Source organism: Bos javanicus, chromosome 21 (genome assembly GCF_032452875.1).
Source record: "Bos javanicus breed banteng chromosome 21, ARS-OSU_banteng_1.0, whole genome shotgun sequence".
NCBI classification, from domain to species: Eukaryota; Metazoa; Chordata; class Mammalia; order Artiodactyla; family Bovidae; genus Bos; species Bos javanicus.
In genome coordinates this window covers 19,030,033-19,057,250 of record NC_083888.1, presented here as the reverse complement: position 1 = coordinate 19,057,250, position 27,218 = coordinate 19,030,033, and the positions used below count along the sequence as shown (strand labels likewise).

The window sequence follows — 27,218 nt, the reverse complement described above, 5'->3', positions numbered from 1 at the left end:
AGCGCTAGCTGGGACTTGTCAGAAATGCAGACTCTCAGGTCTCAACTGAGATCCACATCAGAACCCACATTTTAACAGGGTCCCCAAGGATTTTGCATGCTCAGTAGAGGATGAGAAGGGGAAGGACTATCATACCCACACAGGACTTAATAAAGGAGAGCAAAATGAATCCAATGCCCACCACCCCAAAGGAGATTCAGGATTCGAAAAGGGTGTTCTACGCCAGTCAGGTTCACAGTTGCAGGAAACGGAAACCACTTTGGTGGTTTTAAGTAGAAGAAGATTTGTTACTGGAAATTCAGTGTTTACACTGATGGAAGGAACCGGAACCCACCTGCAGAATCTCTACAGAGTTGCTGCCTAGCCTCACCTGGAAGGCAGGGCTGCAGGAATGACTGAGGCTGTGGGCAACCTCAGTCCACTGCTTCTCCTTGACCTGAGGATGGGGACATTGCCACGGCCACTGCCACAGCAGCCTCTCAACACTGACAAAAAAAAATCCAGCATCTCCCCAACCAAAGCAGCACGGAACCCCCTGCCCAAGGCAGCTTGCCTGTGCCTTTCTTCTTCCTTCCAAACCTAGCGCAATCACAACTAATTTGCGGAACTGCTTGTGTAGCCAGGGCTCCTTTCCCCTGCTTTGAGGTTAACTGATGGAAGAAGAGCTTGCAGAACTTGCGGCACTTATCAGAAGGAGACAGTGGTGTCTCATGCCTTGGCTGGTAGCATACTGGGGTGGAAAAAACCAGAGCGTGTTCCGTGCCATCTCTAAAGCAGGGTTCAAGAGTGTTCTCGGGAGCAAAACACTGAGGGTATCTCAAGAAGCATGGGCGGGGCGTATTCATGAAGATGGAGGGTGGTGCCTGCTTCTGGCCAGGAGTATTCTGGAGGGGGGAAGCCAGCAGAGCAGGGCAAAGGGATAGGGTAAGCTGGGTAAGCCACACTGCTGGCCTTTGGTGGGTCGAGGATAAGTGAGGTGTCCCTAGGATCCCTGTGGCTCAGTGGGGACTGTGGAGGGAGCTGGGCTTGAGTCAGCATTGCTGGTACCCCACTCACCTAATGGGGTTCACAGGTCCCTGTAGGAGCACCCTGGGTGGGATGGGCCACAGGGTCAGGAGCTGAGACGGGTGGGGAGGGGTCAGCCAGAGAGCATGTGCTTCTCACTAAAGCGGTCGTGTTTGGATTCTCCAGAGAGCAGACCCGGAGACACTCCTGGGTGGGGGATATTTATTAGGGAGTGGTCCAGGAGTGACCCAAGGGAAGGGAGGGAAGGGGGCATGGTGGGCAGAGAGAAAGCTGGCTATGCTGCAGCCTAAACCGAACCCCAGGGGCCCATCAGAGCTGGCCAGGCCCTAATGCCTGGGCCTCTACCAGCCACTGGATGGACATGCCACTGGAAGGGTGACTGCTCTCTGTGGCTATCTCTGGGGCTGACAGCAGCTAGGCAACAGACCCTTCCTTTGTGGGGTGTCTGAGCAGCATCTCCATGTCCACCACAGAAAGGCCCAGGGTAGAGCACTCTGCATGAGGCGGGGGTGGGGACTGGCCCCAGAGAAGCCACCACGGGCCCAGGCGAGAGCCAGCCTGTCATGACGGAGGTGCAGTGATGGCCAGTGTCGGCCAAGAGAGCCCCATGGAGGCAGAAGGAGCTTTGCACTTCCGCCTCGTTCCATCCTCCCTTATCCTGACCCTGGAGAAGTGAAGACAGACTCTACAGAGGGGCGAGGGGAGAAGCTTTGAAAGGCCCGGAGATCAGAGTTTTCTAAGAGATTTGACTGGACTTTTAGATCCCTGGAAGACCAGGATAAGTCAAAATGGGACCTCTTCTTTTTTAAAATTTTTTTGGCTGCGCTGGGTCTTCATCGCTGCTCGTGGGTTTTCTCTAATTGTGTTGAGAGAGGGCTACTCATGAATTTCCATGTGCAGGCTTCTCACTGCGGTGGCTTCTCTTGTTTCAGAGCACAGACTCCAGGTGCAGGGGCTTCAGTAGTTGTGGAGCATGGGCTTAATTGCTCCTCAGCACGTGGGATCTTCCTGGACCAGAGGTCAAACCTGTGTCCCCTGAATTGGTAGGCGGATTCCTAACTACTGGACCACCAAGGATGTCCCCAAGTGGGATTTATTCTTACAATTAAAAGAAGGCCATGGAATTTTCCTGAGATGAGGGTTTAGGTCTGTATAGAAAAGGAGATCCGACATAGGTAAGGCGAGGCAGTGACGGGAGAAAAATAAAGTTGTATCCTGAGAGTCCAAGTTCAGCCTGTTTCCTGAATTGGCCCTGGCCGAGGGGCTGCACAGAGCTGGCGGTGTCCTTGGTGGAGCACGGCAGGGGAGTGGGCCTGCACTCTTTGCTTCTCGCATCCAAGAGGCTCTGGAGCCCTTGTGGTGACCCAGTTTTCTGCCTCGACTAAGCAACACGCGCTCTGATTATAGGGGTGTGAAGGTCCTAAATGACTGTGAAGAACTTTTCAATCAGACAGAAAATAGGTGAGAAATGCATTTCCAAGAATGCTCCAATTATCCCAGTCTCAATAGGACAAAAACTTGTGCTTTGCCTGCTCCCAGGGACGTATCTCACGGTCCCCATGTTTTTCTCCCAGAGGCTGTGTGTGCTCTGCTCTCAAGGCTGAGGGCTGGAGAGGATCCTTGGAAGCACAGATTTTATTTTCTCGGGCTCCAAAATCACTGTGGACAGTGACTGCAGCCACAAAATTAAAGGACACTTGCTTCTTGGAAGGACAACTATGACAAAACTAGACAGCATATCACTTTCTGACAAAGTCCTGTATAGTCAAAGCTATGGTTTTTTCCAGTAGCCATGTACGGATGTAAGAGTTGGACCATAAAGAAGGCTGAGTGCTGAAGAATTGATGCTTTTCAACTGTGGTGCTGGAGGAGACTCTTGAGAGTCCCTTGGACAGCAAGGAGGTCAAACTAGTAAATCCTAAAGGAAATCAGTCCTGAATATTCATTGGAGGAACTGATGCTGAAGCTGAAGCTCCAATACTTTGGCCACTTGATGTGAAGAGCCAAATCACTGGAAAATACCCTGATGCTGGGAAGGGTTGAGGGCAGGAGGAGAAGGGGATGACAGAGGATGAGATGGTTGGATGGCATCACTGACTCGATGGACATGAATTTGAAGAAGCTCTGGGAGATGGTGAAGGACAGAGGAGCTGGCATGCTGCAGTCCACGGGGTCACAAAAAGTCGGACACAGTTGAGCAACTGAACAGCAACAACTTGCGACGGCTGAGGCTCTTCTTCCCTTCAGAGGCCCAGCTGCCTGGCCTGGGGAGGCAGCCCTGTCAGTATCGCAGAGGCAGGGCCCACCGGCTCAGGGCATCTGTCCGCATGCCTGCCTGACCCTCCTGTTAGACACTCACTCAGTATGGCAGCTCTGGTGCTTCTCAGCCCACTTCAACCCAGAGAGCAAGTTTGCCTCGTAAACCTCTCTTGAACGCGTCCTGCCCTGCAGTCCTGCCTCTCTGCTCTCAGTCCTACTCTCACTTCCAGTCTCATCTCCAGGGGAGAACCTGTTCTGGGCTTCTACCAGCTTCTGTTGGCTGCAGGCAGTCCTTGGCTGACAGCTGTCTGGCTCCAGTCTCGGTCGCGTGGTCACATGACCTCGTCCTCCTGTGTAGTCCTGTCTCCCGTGGCCTCTGTTTCTTAAGGGTTCATGTGATCCCACAGGGTCCACCCTGATCATCCAGGATAATATCCCCATTTTTTATTTTTTTTAAAGATCCTTTAACTTAATCACATCTGCAAAGACCTGGTTTTCGAATAAGATGACATGTTCAGATTCCAGGGTTAGGATCTGCTGTCTCTGGGGGCCGTTATTCAACCTGTTGCAGCGCCCCTCCCCGCAACTCCCCTCACATTATGCTGTGACCTGTTGGCAGTTTACTGCACAGACTGTCATTTCTGCCCTCTACCGTTTGTCCATGCGTGCACCCTCTCTGCAGAAAAGGTCACCCGTCGCCCCTAATTCCCCGAACTTGTCTCCTGATGGTCACTCTCTTATTTATTTGGCTGCACTGGGTCTTAGTTACAGCAGGCGAGATCTTTAGTTGCAGCATGTGGGATCTAGTTCCCCAACCAGAGGTCAGACCTGGGCCCCCTGCACTGGGAGCTTGGAGTCCTAGCCACAGGACCACCAAGGAAGTTCCCTAATGCTTACTCTTGTTTTGAGCTCAGGTTCACCTCCTGTAGGAAGTGTCTGTGACACCTCTTCTCATCACCACTACCATCACACACACACACACACACTCCCCTGTCTGTGGTAGGACCAGGGAGATTACAATGGACTTTTTCTGAATTTCTCTCTCCTGCTAGCCTCAAAGCTGTTGAGGGGCGGCCACTAGGCTCTAGACTTATTTTATCTGAGCATGGAAACATTTTCAAGGAAGGAGGGATGAAGAAAGACTCCTGGAAAATAGACTTCAGAATCATTTGGCTTTTAAATTTAATTTTTGGCTGCACATTTGTAACAATCTGGCTTAATCTACATTTGAGTGGATTTAAGGGAGGAGGAGGTTGAGTGGTTGGCTCCTACAGAACATTTTCTGATTAAAATCACAGGGAAGAGAGCTTTGGGAATAGTAATGATAATCCTGGCAGCGAGATGGGCTTGCATCTGCATCCGCCACTGTTCTCTGCCAGGACCCCATAGACTGGGGCCCGAGGGAGCAGTGTGGAAAGAGCTCAAGGGCCAAACGTGTACACAGCTGTCTGGGCGGATGCACCTAACTGCCACATGCAGGTGGAATAACTGAGGGTCAGACTGATGCTGAGCCAGGGTTCCAGCCAGGGCTGGCTGTCTCCAAAGCCCCAGCCCTCTCCACTGCAAGCAGGCTGGCAGGACCGGGCGGCTGGGAGCCCTGGGGGGAAATGCAAGGCCAGAAGAGCCAAGGGCGTTTCCGGGGCAGCCAGTAGGTCTGTGTCGCAGCCCTGCAGCTTCCCTCTACCCAGTGTGGGCTAGTACATCTGATCCGAGGCTGTCCTCCCCGCCATGGAGGAGCCGTGGCTCCCAGGTGCCATGTCCCATCCATCAACTGCCTCTTGGTCCTCAGAGGGAAACTGAGGTCCATCTTGGGGAGGGGATGTGGCTGACAGCCTGCTGAGTCAGTATTCCAGCTGGGTTGAGACAAGTGTCCTGCCAGCCAGGGCCCCCCATGACACCACACTGCCCCTCAGTTGACATTTGCTTTGGGTCCAAGGGGATTACACAAATCCGAGGTGGTTAAGCTGCCTCAGGGCGCTATGGAAACGGGGTGCTGAGCTCTGTCTGCCCCCACCTTCCAGCCAAGCAGTAATGACACTGCTGTTCTGACTTTTTTGGCCAGACTTGTTAGGCTGAATTGCAGGGCATGTGCACAATTTAATTTGAACTTGGGCAGGCAGAGGGGAGAAGCCAGATTGATTACCAGAACAAATTGCAGAGCCAGGTCGGAAGACCTCCCCCAAATACTGGGCCAGCTGCAGGGTGGGGGGTGTTACAGGTCTGAGTGTGTCAAAACGTCTATTAAAAAATGTGATCTGCACACTTCAGGTAATTGACATAGCGCCTGACTCTGCAATTTCTACATGTTTCTTATAAATCAGCTATTTCTATTTTATTTTAGTCAGTTCATTATTTATAATCTGAATAAGCAACAACATGGACGGCTGACCCTTGAAGAACACAGGTTTGATCTTTGAGGGTTCACTTATACGTGGAGTTTTTGTTTTTCCACTAAATCCTTTCAGTACTACGATGTCCAAGGTTGAATCCGTGGATATGGAACAGTGGATCCAGAGGGTCATTGTGATGTTTTGTGTGGATCTCCAAGTGCGTGGAAGGTGGGTGCCCCTAGGCCTGGTGTTCAAGGTCAGCTGTACATGGCACCTTCTTCTGAAGGTGGAAAAGGTAAAAAGTCTTCCTGTTTCCCAGTCACATCATTTCTCTCCCTGGAGAGAATGTTACCATTTGGAGTATGTCTTTCCAGATAACTCAATGCATATGCATTTATGTATACAAATCCTGCCCTTTTCTACAACAATGCATGACTGTCCTCCACATACTCTCCTGCCCGTCCCACCCACAACCTCTGCTTTTTCACTTAGCAGATACATCTTGGCTTGTTTCAGGGCTAACATGCTGTTATACGGATGGACTGTAATTTCTTTAGCCTCTGTTGATGGGCATTTAGGTTCCAGTCTCCTTCCATTACTCAGTGCGTCAGTGAGCATGCATCTCTGCCTACGCGCACCCACATGGAAGCCCGTCTCAGCCGCACCGTCCACTATGGTAGCCAACGGCCTCAAGTATTTATTGGGTTGGCCAAAAAGTATGTTCTGCTCTTTCTATGGCATGTCACGGAAAAAACCCCAAACGAACTTTTTGGCCAACCCAATACATTCCAATTAATTTGAATGGAATAAAACTGAACTCTCAGCTCCTCGCACATGGTCATGCTGGCCACACTGAAAGTGACGGCGTGTCCTGGAGGTGCTGGGGGTGCTGTGCTGGCCCTGTGGTCCCAGGGCACGTCCATGAGCCGGGACTATACTGCTCCACTGAGGGAAATACCTCAGTGGAACTGTGAATTCCAGGCACAGAGGAGCACTGACATATGTACACTACCACGTGTAAAACATAGCTCGTTGGAAGCTGCTGTGGAACACAGCGGGCTAAGCTCCATGCTCTGTGATGACCTGGAAGGGCAGGATGGAGGTGGGGCTCGAGAAGGAGGGGATATATGTACACATGGGGCTGATTCATGATGTTGTACAGCAGAAATGAACACAACATTGCAAAGCAATTATATTAAAATACCAAAACCAGAAAAGCAATGGGTCTATCCAGAGTAGGAAAAGGAAAGAACAAAGGAAGCCAGGGGAAGGCGTACACGCATTTTTTACAAATGGACACATCAGAGTCAGGCTGCAGGCAGAGGTGATTGGAAAGTGGTTTCTCCTAAAGTGCCTGGTTATATTCTGCGAGCATCCAGGTACCTGAGTTTTGTTGTTATTCAGTCACTCAGTCGTGTCTGACTCTCTGCGACCCCATGGACTGCAGCATGCCAGACTTCCCTGACCTTCATCATTTCCTGGAATTGCTCAAACTCGTGTCCATCCAGCCATTTCATCCTCTGTTGCTCCCTTCTCCTCCTGCCCTCAATCATTCCCAGCATCAGGGTCTTTTCCAATGAGTTGGCTCTTCCCATCAGGTGGCCAAAGTATTGGAGCTTCAGCTTCAGCAGCATCAGTCCTTCCAGTGAATATTCAGGACTGATTTCCTCTAGGATTGACTGGTTTGATCACTTGAGTGTTAAACAGGCTTATTTTGATGGTGACGGTACAGCTCAGTGTCAGTGACTGACCTTGACTGAAAGGAGAGAAAACACTGCATCTATGCTGAAAGAAACTACATTTGCCTTTTCGCCTGCAGAGGAGAGGAGAAGTGAGGGGAGAGGGGAGGAGAGGCTTTCTTCATGTAGCCAGTCCCAGGCCACCAGCTTTGAGCTGCAGACAAATTCATAGCAATAACCGGAGGCCCTGCTGCCAGGAAACAAGGAAGTGTGTCACACGTGCTGATGCCAACACTGCTTGTGCAAACACTCAGGACCCAGGGCCGGGCTCTGTCTTCTTTGCCCAGGGGAAGTGCAAGCACATGGCCACCTGTGTCTCAGGCCTGGCAGGCTGGCTTCAGAGAAGGGCTTGTGCCAGCGGGGACAAGGCAGCCCGGCATTTTGGGTGAACAATAAAGCCTTAAGTGGTCAGTGAAGATGCCTTAGTTCCCCCTGAGGAGGAGCCACTCTCTGAGGCCAAGACCCCATGATTAAGAGGTGATAGTCTAAGAGGGGCTTCCCAGGTGATGCTAGTGGTAAAGAACCCACTTACCAATGTAGGAGACATAAGAGATGTGGGTTTGACCCCTGGGTCAGGAAGATCCCCTGGAAGAGGGCATGGGAACCCACTCCACTATTCTTGCCTGGAGAATCCCCATGGACAGAGGAGCCTGGCGGGCTACAGTCTACGGGGTCGCACAGAATTGGACATGACTGAACTCATGCACAGTCTGCTGCTGCTGCTAAGTCGCTTCAGTAGTGTCTGACTCTGTGCAACCCCATAGACGTCAGCCCACCAGGCTCCCCGTCCCTGGGATTCTCCAGGCAAGAACACTGGAGTGGGTTGCCATTTCCTTCTCCAATGCATGAAAGTGAAAAAGTGAAAGTGAAGTCACTCAGTAGTGTACGACTCTTAGCGACCCCATGGACTGCAGCCTACCAGGCTCCTCCATCCATGGGATTTTCCAGGCAAGAGTACTGGAGTGGGGTGCCATTGCCTTCTCTGATGCATAGTCTAAGAAAGCACACATTCACTGGCTTCTTAGAGCCTGGACCCAGCAGGGCCCTGGGGCTCCCAGCAGTAAAGCTGTGTCATCTTCCAGGGCACCCTGACAGCAGCGCCACCCCAGCTGGCTCCTAGGCCTCCGCTGTTTCTGGTCTAAGACCAGTGATCCTTTAAGGTCCCCAGCGTGCTACTTGTAGGCACTCTTAGTATCGTCCTTTTCAAAGCCCTCTTGGGAATAACACTTCCTAAAACTACAGCGTTAAGGAGGATTTCACTTCTGGAATGATGGAGACCACCTGTGCTTCCTCTTCACATGCCCCTCCCGAGCGGTTCCACACCTGCTCCCTCGGAGGCATGCCCTCCAAGGATGGACCAGAAACTGCCGTGTGTTCTGGTTCTTGTTGGATTCAGCCCTTGGGGATGTTGGGTGGTCAGAGGCTGGAGCAGTCAGGGTGTTTCTTCACTCTGCCTCTGAGGGGCCGAAGTTTTGGCAGAGGCTGCGTTCCTGTGACTGGAGCTTTGGCCAGGCTCGGGGGACGGGTCCTTCTCCTGCCCCTGCTGGTCCTCAAGGGCTCCAACGTGCTTATCCTGACCCTGTTGGCACTTCTGTAAAGTGAAATTGTTAGTTGCTCAGTTGTGCCTGACTCTTCACGAACCCGTAGACTGCAGCCCACCAGCTCCTCTGTTCATGGAATTCTCCAGGCAAGAATACTGCAGTGGATTGTCCTTTTCTTCTCCAGGATATCTTCCTGACCCAGGGGTTGAACCCAGGTCCATCTGAGCCACCAGTAAGCCCCTCTTTTGAACCATCTGCCTCTTGCTCTGATTAACTGCTCCAGGCCCTCATGAGCCCTGTGTTTTTTAAGCATCGTGTTTACATGCAGTTTTATGGTGAAAAGTGTTAACTCCCTACGGCAGTGGCTTTACCACCAGAAACCTTCAGTTGGGTTCCTTAGTCATTGGTCACAAGTTATCCTTCATAGGTCCTTCTCAGGATGGAGAAGGCAGCAGGGAGACACTTTCCTTCTAAATTCACATCTAGATCATGGTCTTTCTCCCTTCTCTAGCCTGTACAGCACAGCAGCTTTCCTATTTGAGGGCGTTTGTGGACTTACTACACGGAGCTCAGGCAAATCGCAGCACTTGGCTGGCTGGGCCCACGTGAAACCTGTCAGAGGTCAGCAGGCCCTTCCTGTAGACTCACCTCTGAGGGTCATACACCTTTTCATCTCCTGTGATGCTTTCATCCTTGGTCCTCTGTCTGAGGAAGGAGGGGTCTCTCCGGCTGGGCCCCTGGAGCCCCCATCTGTGGCTTCTGTGTAGCATCCAGTGACCCCAGAGCCCAGGCTGAGCAGGCAGTGCTACCTGGTAGGGCCGGCTGAGCTTACCTGGGTGGGGACTCCCTTTCCTGCACTTCTGTCTGGGCTCTGTGCTTGCCCATCCCACCATCCACACTAATTCCTGTTTTATACCACTCTCCCTTCCCTCCTTCAGGGCCACACAATCTTGGGTGTTCGGACTGCTGACGCCCATGGAATGCGGAAGGATGCCTTGATTGTGGGGAATCTCTGATGGTTCACGCTGGTTTTTTTTTTTTTTTTTACACGTAAGGGTTGACATCTTTATTTTTAAAATTTGTATTGGAGTACAGTTGCTTTATAATACTGTGTTGGTTTCTGCTGTTCAGAAAAGTGAATTGCCTATATATATTCCCTCTTTTATTGGATCTCCTTCCCATTTAGGTAACCACAGACCATTTAGCAGAGGTGATGGTTCACGCTTAAATCCCGATCCCAGGGCAATTCTCTTGTATTGTTAGGGCTAACTTTAGACGTTTCCATTAACAGTGAAACCTACCATCAGAATACTCCAGAGGTAGGGGGCAAAAACCTCTCAATTTGGGGTCAAATTACAAGTTAATAAGCAAAGTTGCTAAAGAGCTCTGAAACCTTGGTTTAGGGGCTAAAGAGGAAATACTTGAAGCCAAGGGGGACGGTGTCTGGTGCTCAGTTGCCCATATTTACATCTGACTCCTTCTACTGAGGGTCTCACCTCAATTCACAGTCTTGTTTTTAGGAACTGCAGGGAGATTTAGGTCTGCAATGCTGGAAGCAAAAAAATTAACCAAAAACTCACAAATTACTATAGATGGTGGAAATAATTTTATTTTTTCAGAAGAGAAACAGCATTTACTGCTGGGAGTCTGGGTCAAGCTGCCCTTTAACTCCCCTTGTGTCCAAGAGAGGCACGGCCTCACTTCTAGCCACGCCGCTCTCCAGTCAGAGGAACAAGCAGAGGCCACCGAGTCAGGAGGTGAAGCTCTCCCTTACTGTCTCAGGGTCTCAGTGAGCCCTGCCTGGAGAGGCTGGACAGTGCATTTTCCACGAGGCCCAGCTGGAGGCAGATGGTGTCAGGTGTAGGCTTCCTGGCCCTCACAGCCTTCGCGCCTTCCTGGGGCGGCAGCCGTTGTGTGGGATGGGGGTGTTGTCTGTGATTGAGATCACTTCCAGGCCCCCCATGGTCAGGCCCTTGATGGCAGACTGGAAGGGGCAGGAGGAACAGGCTGATGGCACGGACCAGAGACGATGCCCTGGTGTCCAGACAGGGCTCGGACAGGGATGAGGGGTTGCGCCGGCAATCCAATCCCCTCCTCCCAACCCCTCCCCCAGGCCCTCAGTGCTGCCCACATCGGGTCCCACCTGCCACGCCCCACCCTGCCCTTTACAACTTAAAGACAAAGACTACTGTAAACCTCGACACGTCTTAAGCATTGCTTTTGTAGTTCCCTCTGCCTGGAATGAGTCCCTCACCCCCAAACTCATAAACACACCTGGCTAGTCCCTCGTCATTCTTGAGAAATCAGTAGAAATGTCACCTCTATGGGGACACTTTGGTGATCACACCCAAGGGGCTCCCAGCACCCGGGGTACAAGCTTCCCCGCTGCACCCACGAGTCTGTCCCGAGGCACTCATTTGTGACAGGCCCCAGGGAACCCCTTCCTGTCCCCAGCAGGCACTCAGTAAGCGTCTGGGAAACTGAAACTACGTGATCAGGGCTGGCCTGGAGAGGTTCAGTGGATCAGAAGCAACGGAGACAAACTTCAAGCCATCAGGGAAGTCCAGTCCCTCCTCTGCCCCTACCCCTACTTCTCTCACTAACTGAAGGACGAAGCGCACAGGCTGGACTGTGAAGAAGCGAGGTCACTTACCAAGCGCCCGGGCCCCAGGCCTTTGACCACAACTCGGATGTGGGTCACGCCTTTCCCTGTAGCTTTCTGGCGAGGAGCAGCAAGTGGTTAGTGCTCCTGGGAAAGAACTGCAACAACCCCAGCCCTTGCTACCACCCACTGGAGTGACAGGGTTATGAGCTCCAGGGGACAGGCACCCACACAGGCAAACAGGAGAGGACAGGGAAGGAAGCCGAGGGCTGACGGCTACGGTGCAGGACAGACTAGTGCAGTCAGCTGGGGGCCCTTTCCGCCCGGGACGGCACTGCCACCTAGTGGATACTTCAAAATATTGCTCAGATTGTTCTCTGGATAAATGCAGAATTTCAGACCATAACAATCCCTGGACTCCTGGCTGAGCCTCAGTACTCTCTTAGAGCGTATTTTTTGATCATTTTAAATCTTTCATTACAGTTGAAAGCTTTCTTTCTTGATTATAAAGGCGGTTTATTACAGAAAGTCTGGAAAACTCACAGAAGTCACTCAACCCACCATGCGGAAGCCACCGTTAGTTAACACTGACATTATTTTCTAAGTGTATATAACGTGTTCATTTAGTGGCCGTTGGTGGCATTTTGATGGTCACTAATACAGTGCTGTCAGTATTTCGGGGCATGGAGCTTCATTTGAGGGTCAGGGTCTCCTTCAGGGGACACGCTGGGTTTGGCAGTGTGAACCTTTGTGGAGCCTGTGTCGCAGCAGCCAGTGTACAGACTCTGGGCCCAGACCTGGGCGGTTAGTTCAGGGAACCTGACCGGCTGCACGGCTCTGAGCAAGCGACACACTCTGAATCCCAACTGACTCTTAAAAACGTGGGTAATACTGAGGGTCTTAGAGGATTCAAGATAATGAACATAAAGTATCTGGTGTGTAGTAGATATGCTCTGCCCTGCTCAGTTGTGTCCGACTCTGTGCTACCACACAGACTGTAGCCCGCCAGGCTCCTCTGTCCATGGGATTTCCCAGGCAAGAATACTGGAGTGGGTAGCCATGCCCTTCTCCAGGGGATCTTCCCCACCGAGGGACTGAACTCGTATCTCCTGAGTCTCCTGCATTTGCAGGTGGATTTTTTTACTGCTGAGCCATAAGGGAAGCTTGCATAGTAGATACTCCATAAATACACACTAACAGCAGCACACTGCCAATTTGCTTCTAGAAAGATCTGCAGCAGTTCATGCTCAGTCCAGTACTGCAGAAGCGTCCTCACCACACCACACCTTCTCCAGGTGGACTCTCACCACAACCCCACCCCACCCAGCCCTCTGGTCTTTAAATCCAGGAGGCCTTGTGAGACTTCAGCACCTGGCCCCTGCTCCTTCTAGCTACCCTCACGTTAGGGGACCCGACACGAGTTGGCAAACTCGTGCTTCTGAAGGGCTAGTGCAAGGACAATCCTCCTCCCGGTGATCAGCCGTGCAGAAAGCGGAGCCCAGCACAGAGGGAGCCGGAAAGAACACACACGCACGCACACACACACACACACACAGACACCTACCGCCGCGGCAGCTATGCCTGCTGTCTGTGCTGCGATGCCCGTGCCCTTCTTGGCATTCCGAAACCCCTCTGTGCCACAGGAGGCGCGGGCAAGGGGCTGGTGAGCGGCCGAGACCACGTGGATCTGTGTGCTGGGGACGGAGGGGAGGTGTACAGAATATGATGTCTGTTCAGGGGAGTGAGAGAGCACCAACCTATGCCCAGACAAGCCCCAGTGAGGCAAGGAAAACACCATTTAGCTGCTTCCACCCTGAGGTTATCAGATTTTGAACTCTGGTAGGAGGCGTCAGAAAAGGTCAGAATCAACCCCTAAACCTCTGAAAACTGACAAGTCGCAAACTCTACAAGAAGCTATTATACATGGAAAGTCTGTGTCCCCCCACCTAGATTCATGCTGAAATTCGAACCCCTAATGTGATGGCTCTGGGAGGTGGGGCCTTTGGGAGGCGATGAGGTCATAAGGGTGGAGCCCTTGCGAATATCAATGGCCTGTCAGAGGGACCCCAGAGGCCTCAGCAGTCTCTTCCACCATGTGAGGACATGAGGAGAAGCTAGCCACCTGCAGCATGGAAGAGCTCTTGCTAGAACCTGACCCTGCTGTCATGCTGATCTCTGACCTGCGGCCTCCAGACTGTGGAAATAAACGTCTGCTGTTTCAGCCACCCAGTCTGGTACTTTGTTGTAGCAGCCTCAGCTGCTACACCAAGGCTATGATCTGAGGGCGCTGAGTGTCATCCACAGGAGGGGTGGCGTATTTTCCCCCTCACATCTTCCCTGCAGACAATGTTTAAAGTAGATTCAAAATCTTTTTTGGCATTCTCCAGCCCCCCACCTCCCCAATAAACTGAATTTTCACATCGCGTAATTTTTAATGACTTTTCGTCACGTAATTTTTAATGACTTTTCATTGTTAAAGTTTCAAATATACTCAAAAGCGGATACAATAAAGTCTGAACTCCCCTGGGCTCACCATTCAGCTTCAACAATTAGTAACTAATATCCAATCTGGTTTCATCTATAAACTTTGTTTCTTCTACTCTCCTCTACTCTCTACTAAGGGATTATTCTGAAGCAAATCTTAGACCCATCATTTCATCTGTATTTCAGTATATATCTCTAAAACATAAGTAGTCTTCAACAAGTTAAATTAAAACTAAGAATAACTTCCATAAATCCCTAGATTTGCTTTCCACTCCCCCCTTAATCACCACCCGGTCTCATGGGCTGAAAAGCCCTCGAGAACTCACAAGCAGGGGAAGTGGAGGGTGGTTATAAGGTGACCTGTTGGAACGAGCCCTGGGCTGGGGCCAGCTGCTGCGGGCCTGGCTACGGCTGCCATTTCCCTCCCACGGCTTCTTGGGTCTTCTACACCAAACAGAAGCACAAGAGGATTGCTTGTCCCTGAGATAACCTCAACAGAGTTCTACAGAGTAGGCCTCTTTAAAAAAGCAAAGACACAAAGAGAGCTAGCCTATACCGTTATCAGCCTGAGAAGAGAGGGACACCCAGGGGCTCTGACTCTGGGCTTGTAAGATGACAGCTGAAACGTGTCCTACGGCACCTTGCCTGGCACCTCACCTCTAGCCCTGACCATCCACCGTCTTTTGTACTGTTCTCTAAGTTGCTTCGCAGGCCACTGCTGACCAAATACCAACCCCATCTCTAAGTGCGGGCTGGTCTGTGAGGATGTCACTGATGTCAGCAAGCTTTCCGCTGCCAACACACAGTTGGGAACTTCCCCGGCACCATCTGAAAGCCACACAGAATGCGAATCCTCCAACCTCGCTCAGCCCCACAAAGGCAGAGACCTGGTTCACAGTGGACCAAGGGCAAGTACTTTAAGTTGACCCTTATTTGGAGGTTTCCCTTTGCTTAGTTTGTTAGTAAACCCTATATTCTGAAATAATCTCCCTCATTTATTAATCATCCATCCCCAGTACCAACACTTAACAACTACACTTTCACAGGAAGACCTTTTGGCCCTAAAATATACTCTAGCTCTGGAGCAGAACCAGAAAATACAATTCCCAAGGATAGCAAAGGAATCTTTAACAATATGATACGGGCACCCAGTTCACAGTTCCATTTATTCTGAATCAACTTTATAAAAAGAGAGGAGATTTCCCCAAACAAGAAGGAATACTTGGTGGGGTGCTGTGCACCGGGGCCCATGTGACTTGCTCGCCCCCCTGCAGGGGAAAGAAGCCTCCCCCCCAGCCCTGCCCAGGAGTCCCTTCCCCACTTACTTGTTGTAGGATGCTTTAATATGTGCGATTGGGATCTCCTCGAATTTCTTTCCTGCCCACCTCAGAGAGCTTTCCTGTCCTGGAATTGGAGGGTAAATGCTGCAATTAGAAGAAAAATTTTAGGTAAAGTTGTTCTGATATTTGTTTTTCAATTAAAAAAAACAAAAAAACCCAAAAAACAACCACGTAGTTGAAAAAAAGCCAACAGCATAAACAAACTGGTAACAAAAGACAGCAGCCCTCTGCCCCGACCCGCTGCTGAGGTTGCTGCCCCCAACACTTCTGGTGCTGCCAGAACACGGTATATGTGAACACGGTCCTCCAGTGGCTGTTTCCCCGAGTTGCTGACTCTGGACACAGCTAATGACTTTCTGCTGGAAAGAGAACTTAATCCATAATCCCCATCCTCCCTTATCTCTTCTAGTATAATCAGATCACTCTTTTCTGTCCTCTATATACTATTCTTTCTGCAATTAAATAAAACATGCGCTTCCCTGTAACTCAGTGGTGAAGAATCTGCCTGCCAATGCAGGAGACACAGGTTTGATCTCTGATCTGGGAGGATCCCACATGTCTCGGGGCAACTAAACCCATGCGCCACAACTATTGAGCCTGTGCTCTAGAGCCCAGGAGCCGCAACTACAGAAGCCTGAACACCCTCGAGCCCGTGCTCCACAACAAGAGAAACCACTGCAACAAGCAGCCTACACACGACACCTAGAGAGTAGCTCCCACTGGCTGCAACGAGAGAAAAGCCTATGTAGCAACAAAGACCCAGTATAGTCAAAAATAAGTAATAAAATAAATAAATAAAATTATTTAAAAAATTAAGTCAAACCTCTATTTCTTGCTGTATCAACCACAGATACCTCGACTATCTTTGTTAAAAACAAAGACAAAATAAACTTACAGTAATACTTATAAAGATCATTGTTGTTTAAAAAAAAAAATCCAATATCCCCTAGAGTGGAGGCCTGCACATTTTTTCTGTAAAGGGCCAGAGAGTAAATATTTTAGGCTTTGCTGGCCATGATGCTTCTGTTGCAACTACACAACTTTGCCACTGAGGTGCAGAAACAGCCCAGACAACAGTGAGTTAATAGGTGTGACTATGTTCCAATAAAGTTCTATTTATAAAAATCACTCAACTGGCCACAGGTGGGTGGGTAGAGGCCAACTTGCCAGCCCCTACCAAGATCAGTGGATATCAGGCTGGCTGAATGGCAGGACCATGTGACTCTGATGCTTCCACTCTGCCCTAGATTTCTGGATGGGACCTAAGAATCCATTTCTGAAGTAGCCCAGGTGAGTCAGATGTGAACTCAGGGGTTCACCACACTGGTCCAGACACTGCTGAGTTGAAGACCCCCCTGCCCGCCACCCGCCAGTCTGCTCTGTCCTCTGGCTATCTCTTGCTCAGGACTCTTCATTTTCAGGTCGAGAAACAGTACTGATAGGGGAACAGGGAAGCCAGGCCTTGGGCTAAGGGGCTTTACCTTGGTTCAGAGTTTTGCTCACCACCTGTGTTTTTAAATTCCAGACTCAAGCAAACCTGCTGCTGCACCCTGCCTGCGTGCACAGATCAGATCCGTGTTTGTACCTGCTCAGCCACCTGAACTACGGTGGGCTCTGATCCAGAGAATACTATTATCTGATCACCATCCTGTCTACTGGCTTTCCTGGAGATATTTAACAAAACAAAACTGTAACACTGTTGGGTATTCAGGAATTACAAGTGTATTCCTTCCTGCTCTGCCTGATCTTAGAGATGATTTAGCATCTCGGCAGGTTGCCAGCTTATCGGCTACACGCTGAGACTGACTGTGAAGGAGGCTCTGTTGTTATTTAGTCAGTCGCTCAGTCGTGTCGGACTCTTTGCGACCCCACGGACTATAGCCTGCCAGGCTCCTCTGTCCTTGAGATTTCCTTGGACAGAGTATGAGGCTCTGAGATGACATTAATGTTTAAAACCTTATAAGTTCCCCATTAATAATTTCTTCTATGGACTTGCAGGTCAAACACTTAAGCCTTCTGAAGTCTGAACATGCCAGCATTGTGCCTTTAATAGGGCAAGATTTTCCAACTAGAAAGGATCCGGAGCTTGAATCATTTAACTGAGGGTGCAGACAAGATCAAGCTTTTAAGCTTCCCACGTCCAGTGAACAAGTGGTTCACCCCAAGGCAGCCCAGGAAAGGGAAAGACAAAGCTTTCTGGTGCTGCTCTGCTGGCTCTTCACACCCATCCTCAAAGCACGTCTGCACACACAGCATGTCTTTCAAACGGCTGACGAGGACTGAAAATAGGAGGCACAGGTGGCCAGAGGAAAATACACAGGAGTGCCTACCGTCCTCTCTCCATGTCATGGTTTCTTGACCTCGGTGCCACTGATATTTTGGGCAGGGGGATTCTTTGGCAGGGGGGCTGTCCTGAGCACTGTGGGTGCTTAACAGCAGCCTGGCCTCTACCTAACTAGGTACTGACCCTTAAGCTGTGACAATCAAAAATGTCTTCAGACGTTGCTACAAGTCTCCTTGGAGACACAGTGGCCCCAGGCTGGGAACTGCTGGTTTACTTTAATGACTTCCAGCATCAAGTGGGCCCTCAGTACAGCTGGCAATCACACAGCGCATCCCCTGCTTAATTGCCCATTCACTGTCCTGGATGGCTAGTTTGTACTTTCTTTTGTCCCCTCAGACCTTCAACTCCTTCCTGCTTCCTTGCTGCCAGCTGATGACCTTCACAAAGAAATAGAAGCAATCAGGTTTTCCTTCAGCTCCCACTGCTGAACAGCTGTGCCCCCAGTCTCTGCCTTGTCTCCCGTGATGACATTCCACCTGCGTGTCTGCCCCTCAAGGACAGCACTCCGGCAACGTTCCTGCTCCATCATCTGCATTCTTCCCCCTCTCCACCGCATCATTCCCATCGGCAAAACATGCAGTCATTTCCCCAGTCTAAAACCAAACAGAAGCCTCTGGATGCCAAAGCCTCCTTGAGCTCCTGCCCGTTTCTCTATCCCCCTTAAAGGACTGACCATACCTGCTGCTTCTTCCTGTCTTCTATTCTCCCTGAACCCACACCATTCAAACCTTAGCCCTTCATACTCCACCAAACGTGCCCTAGTCAAGGTCACCACAAATTCACAGTATTAAGCCCTACGAGCAGTTCTGTTATCAGTCTATGGACTAGTCAATCATATTAGTAGCATGTGATAAAGCTAATCTACTTTTGAATCACAGGAAAAAAAAAAGTCTCTCCAGGTTTTTTTTAGTACCTCTCTGGAGGGTCCTTCTTTCTCTTCTGCTGATTCCCCAAATCTCTAAAAGCCAGAGGCTCCAGGGTTCAGTCCTTAGACCTCTCCTTCACTTTACCTTCCCTTTCTCTCTTGATGATCTTGTATCTTATGATTTTAGACATCATCTAGGGAATTCCTTGGTACTCTCATTGCCAGGGGCCCTGAGTTCAATCCCTAATTGGGGAACTAAAATCTCAAAAGCCGTGTGAGGGAAAAAGAAATCATCTATGGATTGTTTTCCAAATGTGTATGTCTACCTCAGATCTGTGCCCTGAATTCCATTTCTAATTGCTAATATTGTATCCCCACTTGGATGTTAATTAAACATCTCAAATCTACAATTCAAGCTCCTGCAGTCTTCCCCATCTTCACGACAACTCTATCTTTCTAGTTGTTTAGGCCAAAAATTTTAGAATGTCCCTTCAGTTCTCTCCTTTGCTCATACCTTACATTAACAAATTCTGTTGGTTCCACCTTCTAAGTGCATCTGTCTGACCATTTATACTATCTCTACAGCTGCCACTCTGGTCCCTGCCAGCATCGCTTCTCACTGAGATATCTCATTAGTCTTCTGATTGCTTAGGAGACTTCTCCCATCTTCCATCCTTGCTCTCCTACAGTTTAATATCAACGCAGTGGCCAAAAGAATCCTTTAAAATGTAAGCATGAGCATGTCAACCCTCCACTTAGAATTCTCCAGTGACTTCCCTTTTCTCTCAGAATAAGGTGAGGTTGTCTCCTCACAATGGCCCACAGGGGACAACAGGATGTAGCCCTGCATGCCTGACGCACCCCTCACCCTCTTCTTCTCACCATTCATTTTTACTTCTCACTCCACTGCGGCCTTCTTGCAGTGGAGTGAGACTTGCTCAGACACTAGACACACTCTTATAATCTGTCATACTTCTTTTTCTTATTTTCTATTTACTGTCCCCTATCCCCTCAAATTTAAGTTTCACCAGAGCGGGGATTTTTGTGTGTTTGGTCACTGATGTGTCCCCAACACCCTGAACAGTGTCTGACATTGTTGAGTGACCACAACAGAATCTTCGCTTCAATTCCTTTGGCAGCTCCCCACTGCCCACAGTGGGGAGTGGATAAAAGCCCCACTGTATCTTGTAGTTTTAAACATCATCTGTGTGATGAGTCTTCCAAATGTCTATGTCTGACTCACATCTATCCCTTGAACTTCATCTCTAATAGCCAATATTGTATCTCCACTTGGATGTTAATCAAATATCTCAAACTTAAACATACAAATCCAAGCTCCTACAGATTAATGACAACTCTATCTTTCCAGTTGTTTAAGTGAAGTCGCTCAGTCGTGTCCGACTCTTTGTGACCCCATGGATGGCAGCCTACCAGGCTCCTCTGTCCATAGGATTTTCCAGGCAAGAGCACTGGAGTGGGTTGCCATTTCCTTCTCCAGGGGATATTCCTGACCCAGGGATCGAACCTGGGTCTTCCGCGTTGCAGGCAGACACTTAACCATCTGAGCTACCAGGGAATACCTTCCAGTTGTTTAGGCCAATGGTTTTAGACTGCTTGTTATCTACAGATAAGGCTCTTAGCATTCTGATTCCTTCTCACCCTGCTGGCCTCATCTACCATCTCACTCACACGCACACACACACACACACACACACACACACACACACTTGACTACACAACATTCATACCACGTGCCTTACACAGACTGTTAACTTTGCATAAAATGACCTTTCATCTTTTCCAGCTGAGCTCCCATTCAATTCAGCTCTTAGCATCACATTATTTTCCTGGCACTCTTGTCTGATTTCCTCAGAAGTTAGACACTCATTCTTTCATACTTCAAAGCAACCAGCTCTTACCTCCAGTAAACTACTGATCAGTTAACGGTGAAGACGTGTGCATGTTTGTCTTTCCTGGTTGACTGTGAACTACTTGTGCGAAGGAATGATTGCATTTGTACCCTCAGAACCAAGCAGGTTCTTAGTAAATGTCTGCTAAATGCATGTGAAGTACAACTAGCACACAGAGGCAGTGTCCCTGGCAGGAAGCAAGATGCCAGTTGCTGGCTGAAGCTGAGTACAAAAACCACCCTGGACCTTAGACCAACTCTAAAAAACGCATAACGACCTTTACCTTACTACCCCTTCCGCCCATTTTGTATCGGAGACTCTGATCCCATGAGGGAAACAAAAGTGGTGATATTTATTATACACCTTCGACATCCACTCATTCATCAAAAGTTCACTGATCCTTACAACCTTTTCCAGTATTCTTTCCACTTTAAGAGGAAAAAGCTGAGGCTCTAAGGTTAATCTGCATAAGGTTCCACAGTGACAAAGAGCTGGGAATTCACTGGTGTTCTGACCCTGGAAGGTGGTGCTACTCGCCAGAGGGCTGGACCTAAGTGGCCCTTACCTGAAGCTGCTGCGGCTCGGAGCTGGAGCCGGAGTCTCCGCCTTCTCAACCTCCTCCTTGGCCGCTGCGTCTTGCATCTGTTGGGCGCTCATGTGGATGGTGGGGGCCGGCACTCCGGCCACGACCCTGCGGAGAAAGAAAGCTCAGGGAGGTCCAGACCTAAGCGAGTCCTAACTGGACTCTAGGAGTCCAAGTGGCTGATGGGACACGGGCAGGAGCGCATTGACTGTACGCTCGGAATGAGTAACCATCTTACCTGGTCGTCGGCGGCCAAGCCCATGACCGCAAGAGCCAGGACCCAGCGTTTCTTACAACCTGCATGACTTAAGTTGACTTCAGTCAGCTCCCATCCGCGGCGACCGCGGGACTTAGTTCTTCCCGTCATGCTGCTCCCGCGCTGCCTTGTGGGAACATAGGATTGGCCCAGGACCGCGCCGGGAACCGCGGAGCGTTGTGGGAAGTTTGAAAGATGGCGGCGCCCACAAGGCGCACTGTGTTAGGGCTGGCAAGGTGCTGGCGGCGGTTCGAGAGCCCCTGGAGTCTGGGTTCTCGTAGCTTGACCCTTGCGGCTGCACCGTCGAATAGCGCATCTCCATGGCGCCTGTTGGGTGCGCTGTGCCTGCAGCGGCCACCGCTGGTCTCGAAGCAGTTGACCCCGATGCAGGAAGAGATGGCAGCCCTGCTACAGCAGGTGGGTTGAGGTGCGGGTTGTGGCTTCTAGGTGCATTTGGGGACGCAGTAGAGGTACGCTGGCTTGGGTTTAATCCTGACCCCACCACTGATTAGCTTGTGTGACTTTGGGCAAGTCACTTCGCTTCTCTGAGCTTCGGTATGCTTTCCTGCAAAATGGTACGTACCTTCTGGGTTCCTGCGGTACATTGTACGCGTTCAGTAAGAGGCACGTCGTTTTCATTGATCTTCTCTGTCGTTACCTTCGGCAGCTCTCTGGAGAGGCTCTTCTTTTTTTCCGACACACAGGGGTGCGATGGTGAACTAGACGGATTCAGTCCCCATCATAGGTGGTTGACAGTTTGGAGAGGAAAATGGCTTTGTCATGTGATGAGCGTAAAGAAAAGGCAAAGGGCACATCCGTAAGATGTCTGTGATAGAGTCTGTTTATGTGAGGGGCAAGTGAAGAAACATGGACAAAAACGGTGTATTGGCAACGAAGGTCCTAAATCCCCACAGGTAGTGATTAAAGATACTATGTCTACCTAGAACCTGAGGCGTTTTTGTCTTAGCTACTGAGAGATACAAGCTTCCTTTCTGTGCCTTTTATTTGGCTTGTTAACTTACTCTGCAAACGTTTAAACATCACTTTTTAAACTTTGTGCAGACACTGTGCTAGGTGGTAGGGATGTGGTGGTGAATAAGACAGACATAACCCTGGTTCTCAGAGGGATTCAGTTTGGTGGAGGGGGCTGTCAATCAATAACCAAATAACCACATGGTTATGGAATTGCAGTCTCTGGTGAGTGTAATAAAGGAAAACACAGGGTACTGTAATAGTGTTTAACAGGGATGTTAATTTGATTTTAATGGAAGGTGTTAAGGAATATCTTTTAAAATAAGTGATATTTAAATTGAGATCTGAAGGATGAGTAGGAATCTCCCAGGAGAGCATGAGGGAAAACATTCTAGAAGAAGGAATAGCATCTGTAAAATGCCTGAGGCAGGATAGTCCATGGAGAGTGAGATTCTGGGCAAAGACTGGCATGACTGGAGGATGGTGAGTGGGCAGGCACTGCCAGTCCTAGTCCTCTCTTGGTTGTGGCAGTCTTGATGTTTGAACGCATTTTAATATTTCAGGAAATGCAGCTCAAGTCCACAGGGCAGTTTTCCTCTGTTTTCTTTGTGGTGTTCTGATCATGTGTCTGGTTATGTTGGGGGTAAACTTCTGAATCTGTCAAGTGCACTGTAACTGTGTTTTATTGTTTTTCTTTTCTTTTAATTTTCCCAGTTTGGGGTAGATTTTTGCTCTTTTAATTTTCCCAGATGGAGATAGAGAGAAGCCTGTATTCAGACCATGAACTTCGTGCCTTGGATGAAGCTGAGCAACTGGAAAAGAAAAAAAGTGACCTTTATGAAGAAGAAGACGAGAAGAATATATTGCTGGTGCAGGACTTGGAAGACATGTGGGAGCAGAAATTCCTGCAGTTCAAACCTGGAGCTCGAATAACAGGTTTGTGGTCTCTTCAGGCCAGTTAGTGGTAGGAGAGTGGATATTCTGATTTGCAAATAAAGAATAATTGCTTATTCTCTGCTTTGTGTTTTAAATAATAATTTCAAGTGATAAAACTTTTTAACATGGGAGAACAATTCTTTTCACAGTTCTTCACATCCATCCTAATATAATATTTTAAAAGTCTGTGTTATTTTTGAGTAGGATGTATGGTTATTGAGGGAACTCTCCAGGTGGCTCGGTGGTAAAGAATCTGCTTGCCAGTGCAGGAGCTGCAGGAGAGGTGGGTTTGATCCCTGGGTTCGGAAGATCCCCTGGAGAAGAAAATGGCAACCCACTTCAGTATTCCTGCCTGGAAAACTCCATGGACAGAAGAGCCTGGTGGCCTACAGTCCTTGGGGTGGCCTAGAGTCAGACAGGACTGAGTGACTGAGTACACATGGGTGTTGGGACAGCTGTGTCTCAGTTAAGCCTCAGGAATGTTATCTGGATTTAACTCCTAGTTTGGAACTGAGAGTAGGGGAAGTTAAGCCTTTCCCACTCGTTTCCTGTGTTTTATCTGAAATCCCTCCCAAAGCAGGGGGTTAAGTTCTCTTATTCTTGTTTCACAGTGAAAACTGAAGTAGAGCCTGGTTAAGTCAGTAATAGTGTCAAAACCAAAGAATTAGTAGTGTCTGGGAATTGCTTCTTTTCCAAAGGCTCAAAGTATTTTGTGTTCTGCTCTTCAGAGGAGGAGTGCAGCTTTGGGTTTCTTCTTGTTAAATTTTAGTTTCCTCAAGATTATGGGACTCTATCCTGAGAGAGGTCAGAGTTAGAGAGATGTGGTCAGGGTTCTAATTTGATTATAAGTTCTTTGAGGGCAAAGATTGTGGCCCTGCCTTAAAGGAGGATCCTAAAGCCCTAATCTTCTTGGTTCTGGCAGAACATGCTCCTCCTGTCTCCTGTGACCCTCCCCATCTCTTCTATACAGACGCTGACGTAAAGAATGACCGAAGCTCACTGCACCGGAAGCTTGACAGGAACCTTATTCTACTGGTCAAAGACAAGCTTGGAGACCAAGATGTTTGGATGCTGCCCCAGGCCGAGTGGCAACCCGGGGAGACCCTCCGCCAAACAGCTGAACGAACCCTGGCCACACTCTCAGGTGAGCCCTCTGCCTCACTGCTAAATCCCGCAAGACACACTCCAGACTCAGCCTCAGGATTTGCAGGCTGACTGTGGGCCTGGCTTTTAATAGTAGGCTAGTGGAAACTTGGGCTTCCCAGGTGGCTTTGCGATAAAGACTCTGCCTGTAATTCAGGAGACCTGGGCTTCGATTACTGGGTTGGGAAGATCCCTTGGAGAAGGGAATGGCAACCCACTCCAGTATTCTTGCCTGAAGAATCCCATGGACAGAGGAGCCTACCTGAAGGATGGAGAGTTTCAGCCTCTGCTCACTAAAGCTGTCTTCCCAAGAAAGTACAAAACATTCACCTTTCAGTTTCCAGTTTTGCATTCTTTAAAATTTTTCAATCTATAAAAATAGGTGATTGTAGTACTTTTTCTGGCTTAAGTGGCCCCGATCTTCTTTGGGGCCCAGTATCATAAAATATTTTGTCATCATAGCTATGAGAGATCCTGTTGCTTTAATAGGTTCTACTCGCCTTCCCTTCAGTGGCATTTCTGCCCCTCCACTCGGAGCACCAGTGAAGCTATTTGTTCCAGCGGGGTCTGGTGATCAACACTTACAGTAAAATGTGCTTCAGTTTTTATGGCACTCAAAGTGTCATTTCTCATTGTTCGTGATTTCCTGTCACAAAATTGATTAGGATTAGTTATATGGTTTTCTCCTTTCCTACATTTTTGATTCTTATAATTTATGGATTCTTGAGGAAGTGGATTTTGTGTGTGTGTGCCTCCACATAGTATGAATCTTTTCCTGATCTGTTTTACACAGTCACTCCTTTCCCCTCGCCCCTATTAAGGCAGCGTTTTTGTGCTAAGGATTTAGAGGACGTGGAATTTCTTTAATTCTGTCACATCTAGAGCATGGTCTGTCGTACTCAGTTCTCTCCTCATCTCATAGTTCAGATCCTGAACAAGTGTTGCAGAACCTGATTTTAGGGGACCCACTGCCTTCTCAAATTGACTTTGAATTTTGGGTGTCTCACTGAAAAATGAGATTTTTCATTCCTTGGCCATCTGGTATCATTTTGAGGAAGATCCCTTGGTTGGTAATTATCTTTTACTCCATATTGCTCAGCATTTGACAATATGGGTTGTCCCTAACAGACCTGTGATTTAGATTCTGTCCCAGGGCCCAGCACAGAGACAGCCAACCAAGAAACGCCCAGACTTTCTCTGAAAGAGGTTCATTTGCTTAACGTAAAGCATCAGCGTGGGGGACAGTTCACACATCTAGGGGCCTGCAGAAACACGCTTCGGGGACAGAGGTTGAAGGTGCTATCCCTGTGCTGTTCCTTGCCCCGTGGAGGTTTTAAAATGTAGTCCATTCAGAACTGATGCCCCTGCCAGCCTCAGCCTGCTTCTCTTTTTGTCCCTGTGGCCTTGCTTGTTGGCAGCACCACTTGACGCATTCACCCAACTAGACACCTCAGAGTTATCTGTGACCTCATTCCGGCATCCGCTAAGTTCCTGAGTTCTACCTGGTCTGTTCTAAATAGTCCCGTCTTTGTGCCTGCAGCTCTTCAGGGAGTCGTTTCACTTCCCACTAGATCAGGGTTTCTGAGCCTTGCCTTGGCACTCTGGAAATTTGGGGCAGGATCATTCTTTGTGGGGGCTTCTGTGGTTCTGTCTAGGTTATTTACTGCAACATCTCTGGCCTCTATCTGCTTGATTGTAGTAACATCACTTTGGTTGTCCCTAGTGTAACAACCAAAAATGACTGAATACTGCTGGAAATTACCTGGGGTGTGGATCTCTGGTTGAGAGCCGCCACCCTGGAGTACTGAGGCAGACACCACACAAGCCCCGTTCTTGCTTCTGTGTTGTCGTTTTCAGTGCCGCCAGAACAAGCCTTCTTAAACACAAATCCCTTGTCACTTCTCTGCTCGAAATCTTAAAAGGTTTCCCATAAAAGCAGAATTCTGAGCACGGCCTACGCATACTTTTTGCTCTGGTCCCAAGCTCATCAGTCTTCCGTCTTGCTGCTCATTCATGTATGTTCTAAGTTCAAACCTAGCAAGGCTTTTGAATAATGTGGTATTTCTTGTGTCCCGGCTTTGGGGCCTGCCTGTCCAAGACAAAGCTTTGGTTCTACCTTGTCTGACTGCTCGGTTTTAAAAACTCAGCTCGTCCCTTCTGCCTTCCGTGGTGAAAGCTTCTGGGTAGAGAGCTCGACTCCTCCCTCTAGGCTGCTGTAACACTCACAGAGTGCCCTTACTCAGGTTATACAGCAGACACTCTCTCTGTGCCTACTTGTTGCTGGTCACTGTCCAGGCAGTGGTGTCACAGTGATCTACAGGACGCTACCTGGGCCTCCTGGGGGCTTATGTCCTAGGGAAGAAGATGCTCTTCATTCCATTGCTGTTTAATTGTTGATTAACAGACGATTTCTTCTCAGCTAGCATTCTGAAAATACGGATAGGATTTTGTCCTTTCCATCATCCTGGTTCTCAGCAGAGTACCCGGCACAGAGCAGGCACTTGCTGAATGTTTGCTGTTGTTCGTTTGCTAAGTCATGTCTGACTCTTTGCAACTCCATGGACTGCAGTACACCAGGCTTCCCTGTCCTTCACCATCTCCCGGAGTTTGTTCAAACTCATGTCCACTGAGTTGGTGATACCATCCAACCATCTCCCATCCAAATGCTTCCGAGATCAGACGAGATTGGGCGCGTTAGGGTGGTATGGCCGTAGGCCCATCCAACCATCTCATCCTCTGTGGCCTCCTTTTCCTCTTGCCCTCAGTCTTTGCCAGCATCAGGATTTTTTCCAGTGAGTCGGCTCTTTGCATCAGGTGACCAAAGTATTGGAGCTTCAGCTTCAGCATCAGTCCTTCCAAAGGATATTCAGGGTTGATTTCCTTTAGGA

General features: G+C 49.2%; 2 protein-coding genes across 4 annotated transcripts in view; one reads left to right on the top strand and one right to left on the bottom strand.

Annotated features, from left to right (window-relative positions):
- Positions 1-10,482: 10,482 nt before the first annotated feature.
- On the bottom strand, positions 10,483-21,412 carry MRPS11 (mitochondrial ribosomal protein S11). Of its 2 annotated transcripts, none has more exons than XM_061394359.1 (6): positions 21,262-21,409; positions 21,006-21,131; positions 15,307-15,405; positions 13,062-13,191; positions 11,549-11,614; positions 10,483-10,879 (listed from the first exon to the last, which is right to left on the bottom strand). In XM_061394359.1, exons 1-6 carry the CDS (start codon positions 21,324-21,326, stop codon positions 10,772-10,774), a joined length of 594 nt encoding a protein of 197 aa, XP_061250343.1. In that variant the 5' UTR covers positions 21,327-21,409; the 3' UTR covers positions 10,483-10,771. The 2 variants fall into 2 exon arrangements, with proteins under 2 accessions (XP_061250343.1, XP_061250344.1); XM_061394360.1 differs by having other exon boundaries at positions 10,789-10,879; positions 11,549-11,655; positions 21,262-21,412.
- Positions 21,413-21,421: 9 nt separating this feature from the next.
- MRPL46 (mitochondrial ribosomal protein L46) overlaps positions 21,422-27,218 on the top strand; it is a 31,358-nt gene continuing 25,561 nt past the window's right edge. The window contains exons 1-3 of one of the 2 annotated variants that reach the window (XM_061394358.1): positions 21,422-21,696; positions 23,001-23,187; positions 24,158-24,331. In XM_061394358.1, coding sequence (XP_061250342.1) covers positions 21,475-21,696; positions 23,001-23,187; positions 24,158-24,331 — 583 coding nt within the window. In that variant the 5' untranslated portion in view covers positions 21,422-21,474. The remainder of the gene's footprint in view (positions 21,697-23,000; positions 23,188-24,157; positions 24,332-27,218) is intronic. The other variant, XM_061394357.1, reaches the window with a different exon arrangement.

Bases quoted from the DNA above. Each gene is read 5' to 3' on its own strand.
- MRPS11 (XM_061394359.1), bottom strand. From the start codon at position 21,326: ATGCAGGTTGTAAGAAACGCTGGGTCCTGGCTCTTGCGGTCATGGGCT. The intron at 15,406-21,005 runs GTAAGGGCCACT...TTCTAATTGCAG, and splicing joins CCGAGCCGCAGCAGCTTCAG to CATTTACCCTCCAATTCCAG. The intron at 10,880-11,548 runs GTAAGTGACCTC...TGCCCCTTCCAG, and splicing joins GCCTGGGGCCCGGGCGCTTG to TCTGCCATCAAGGGCCTGAC.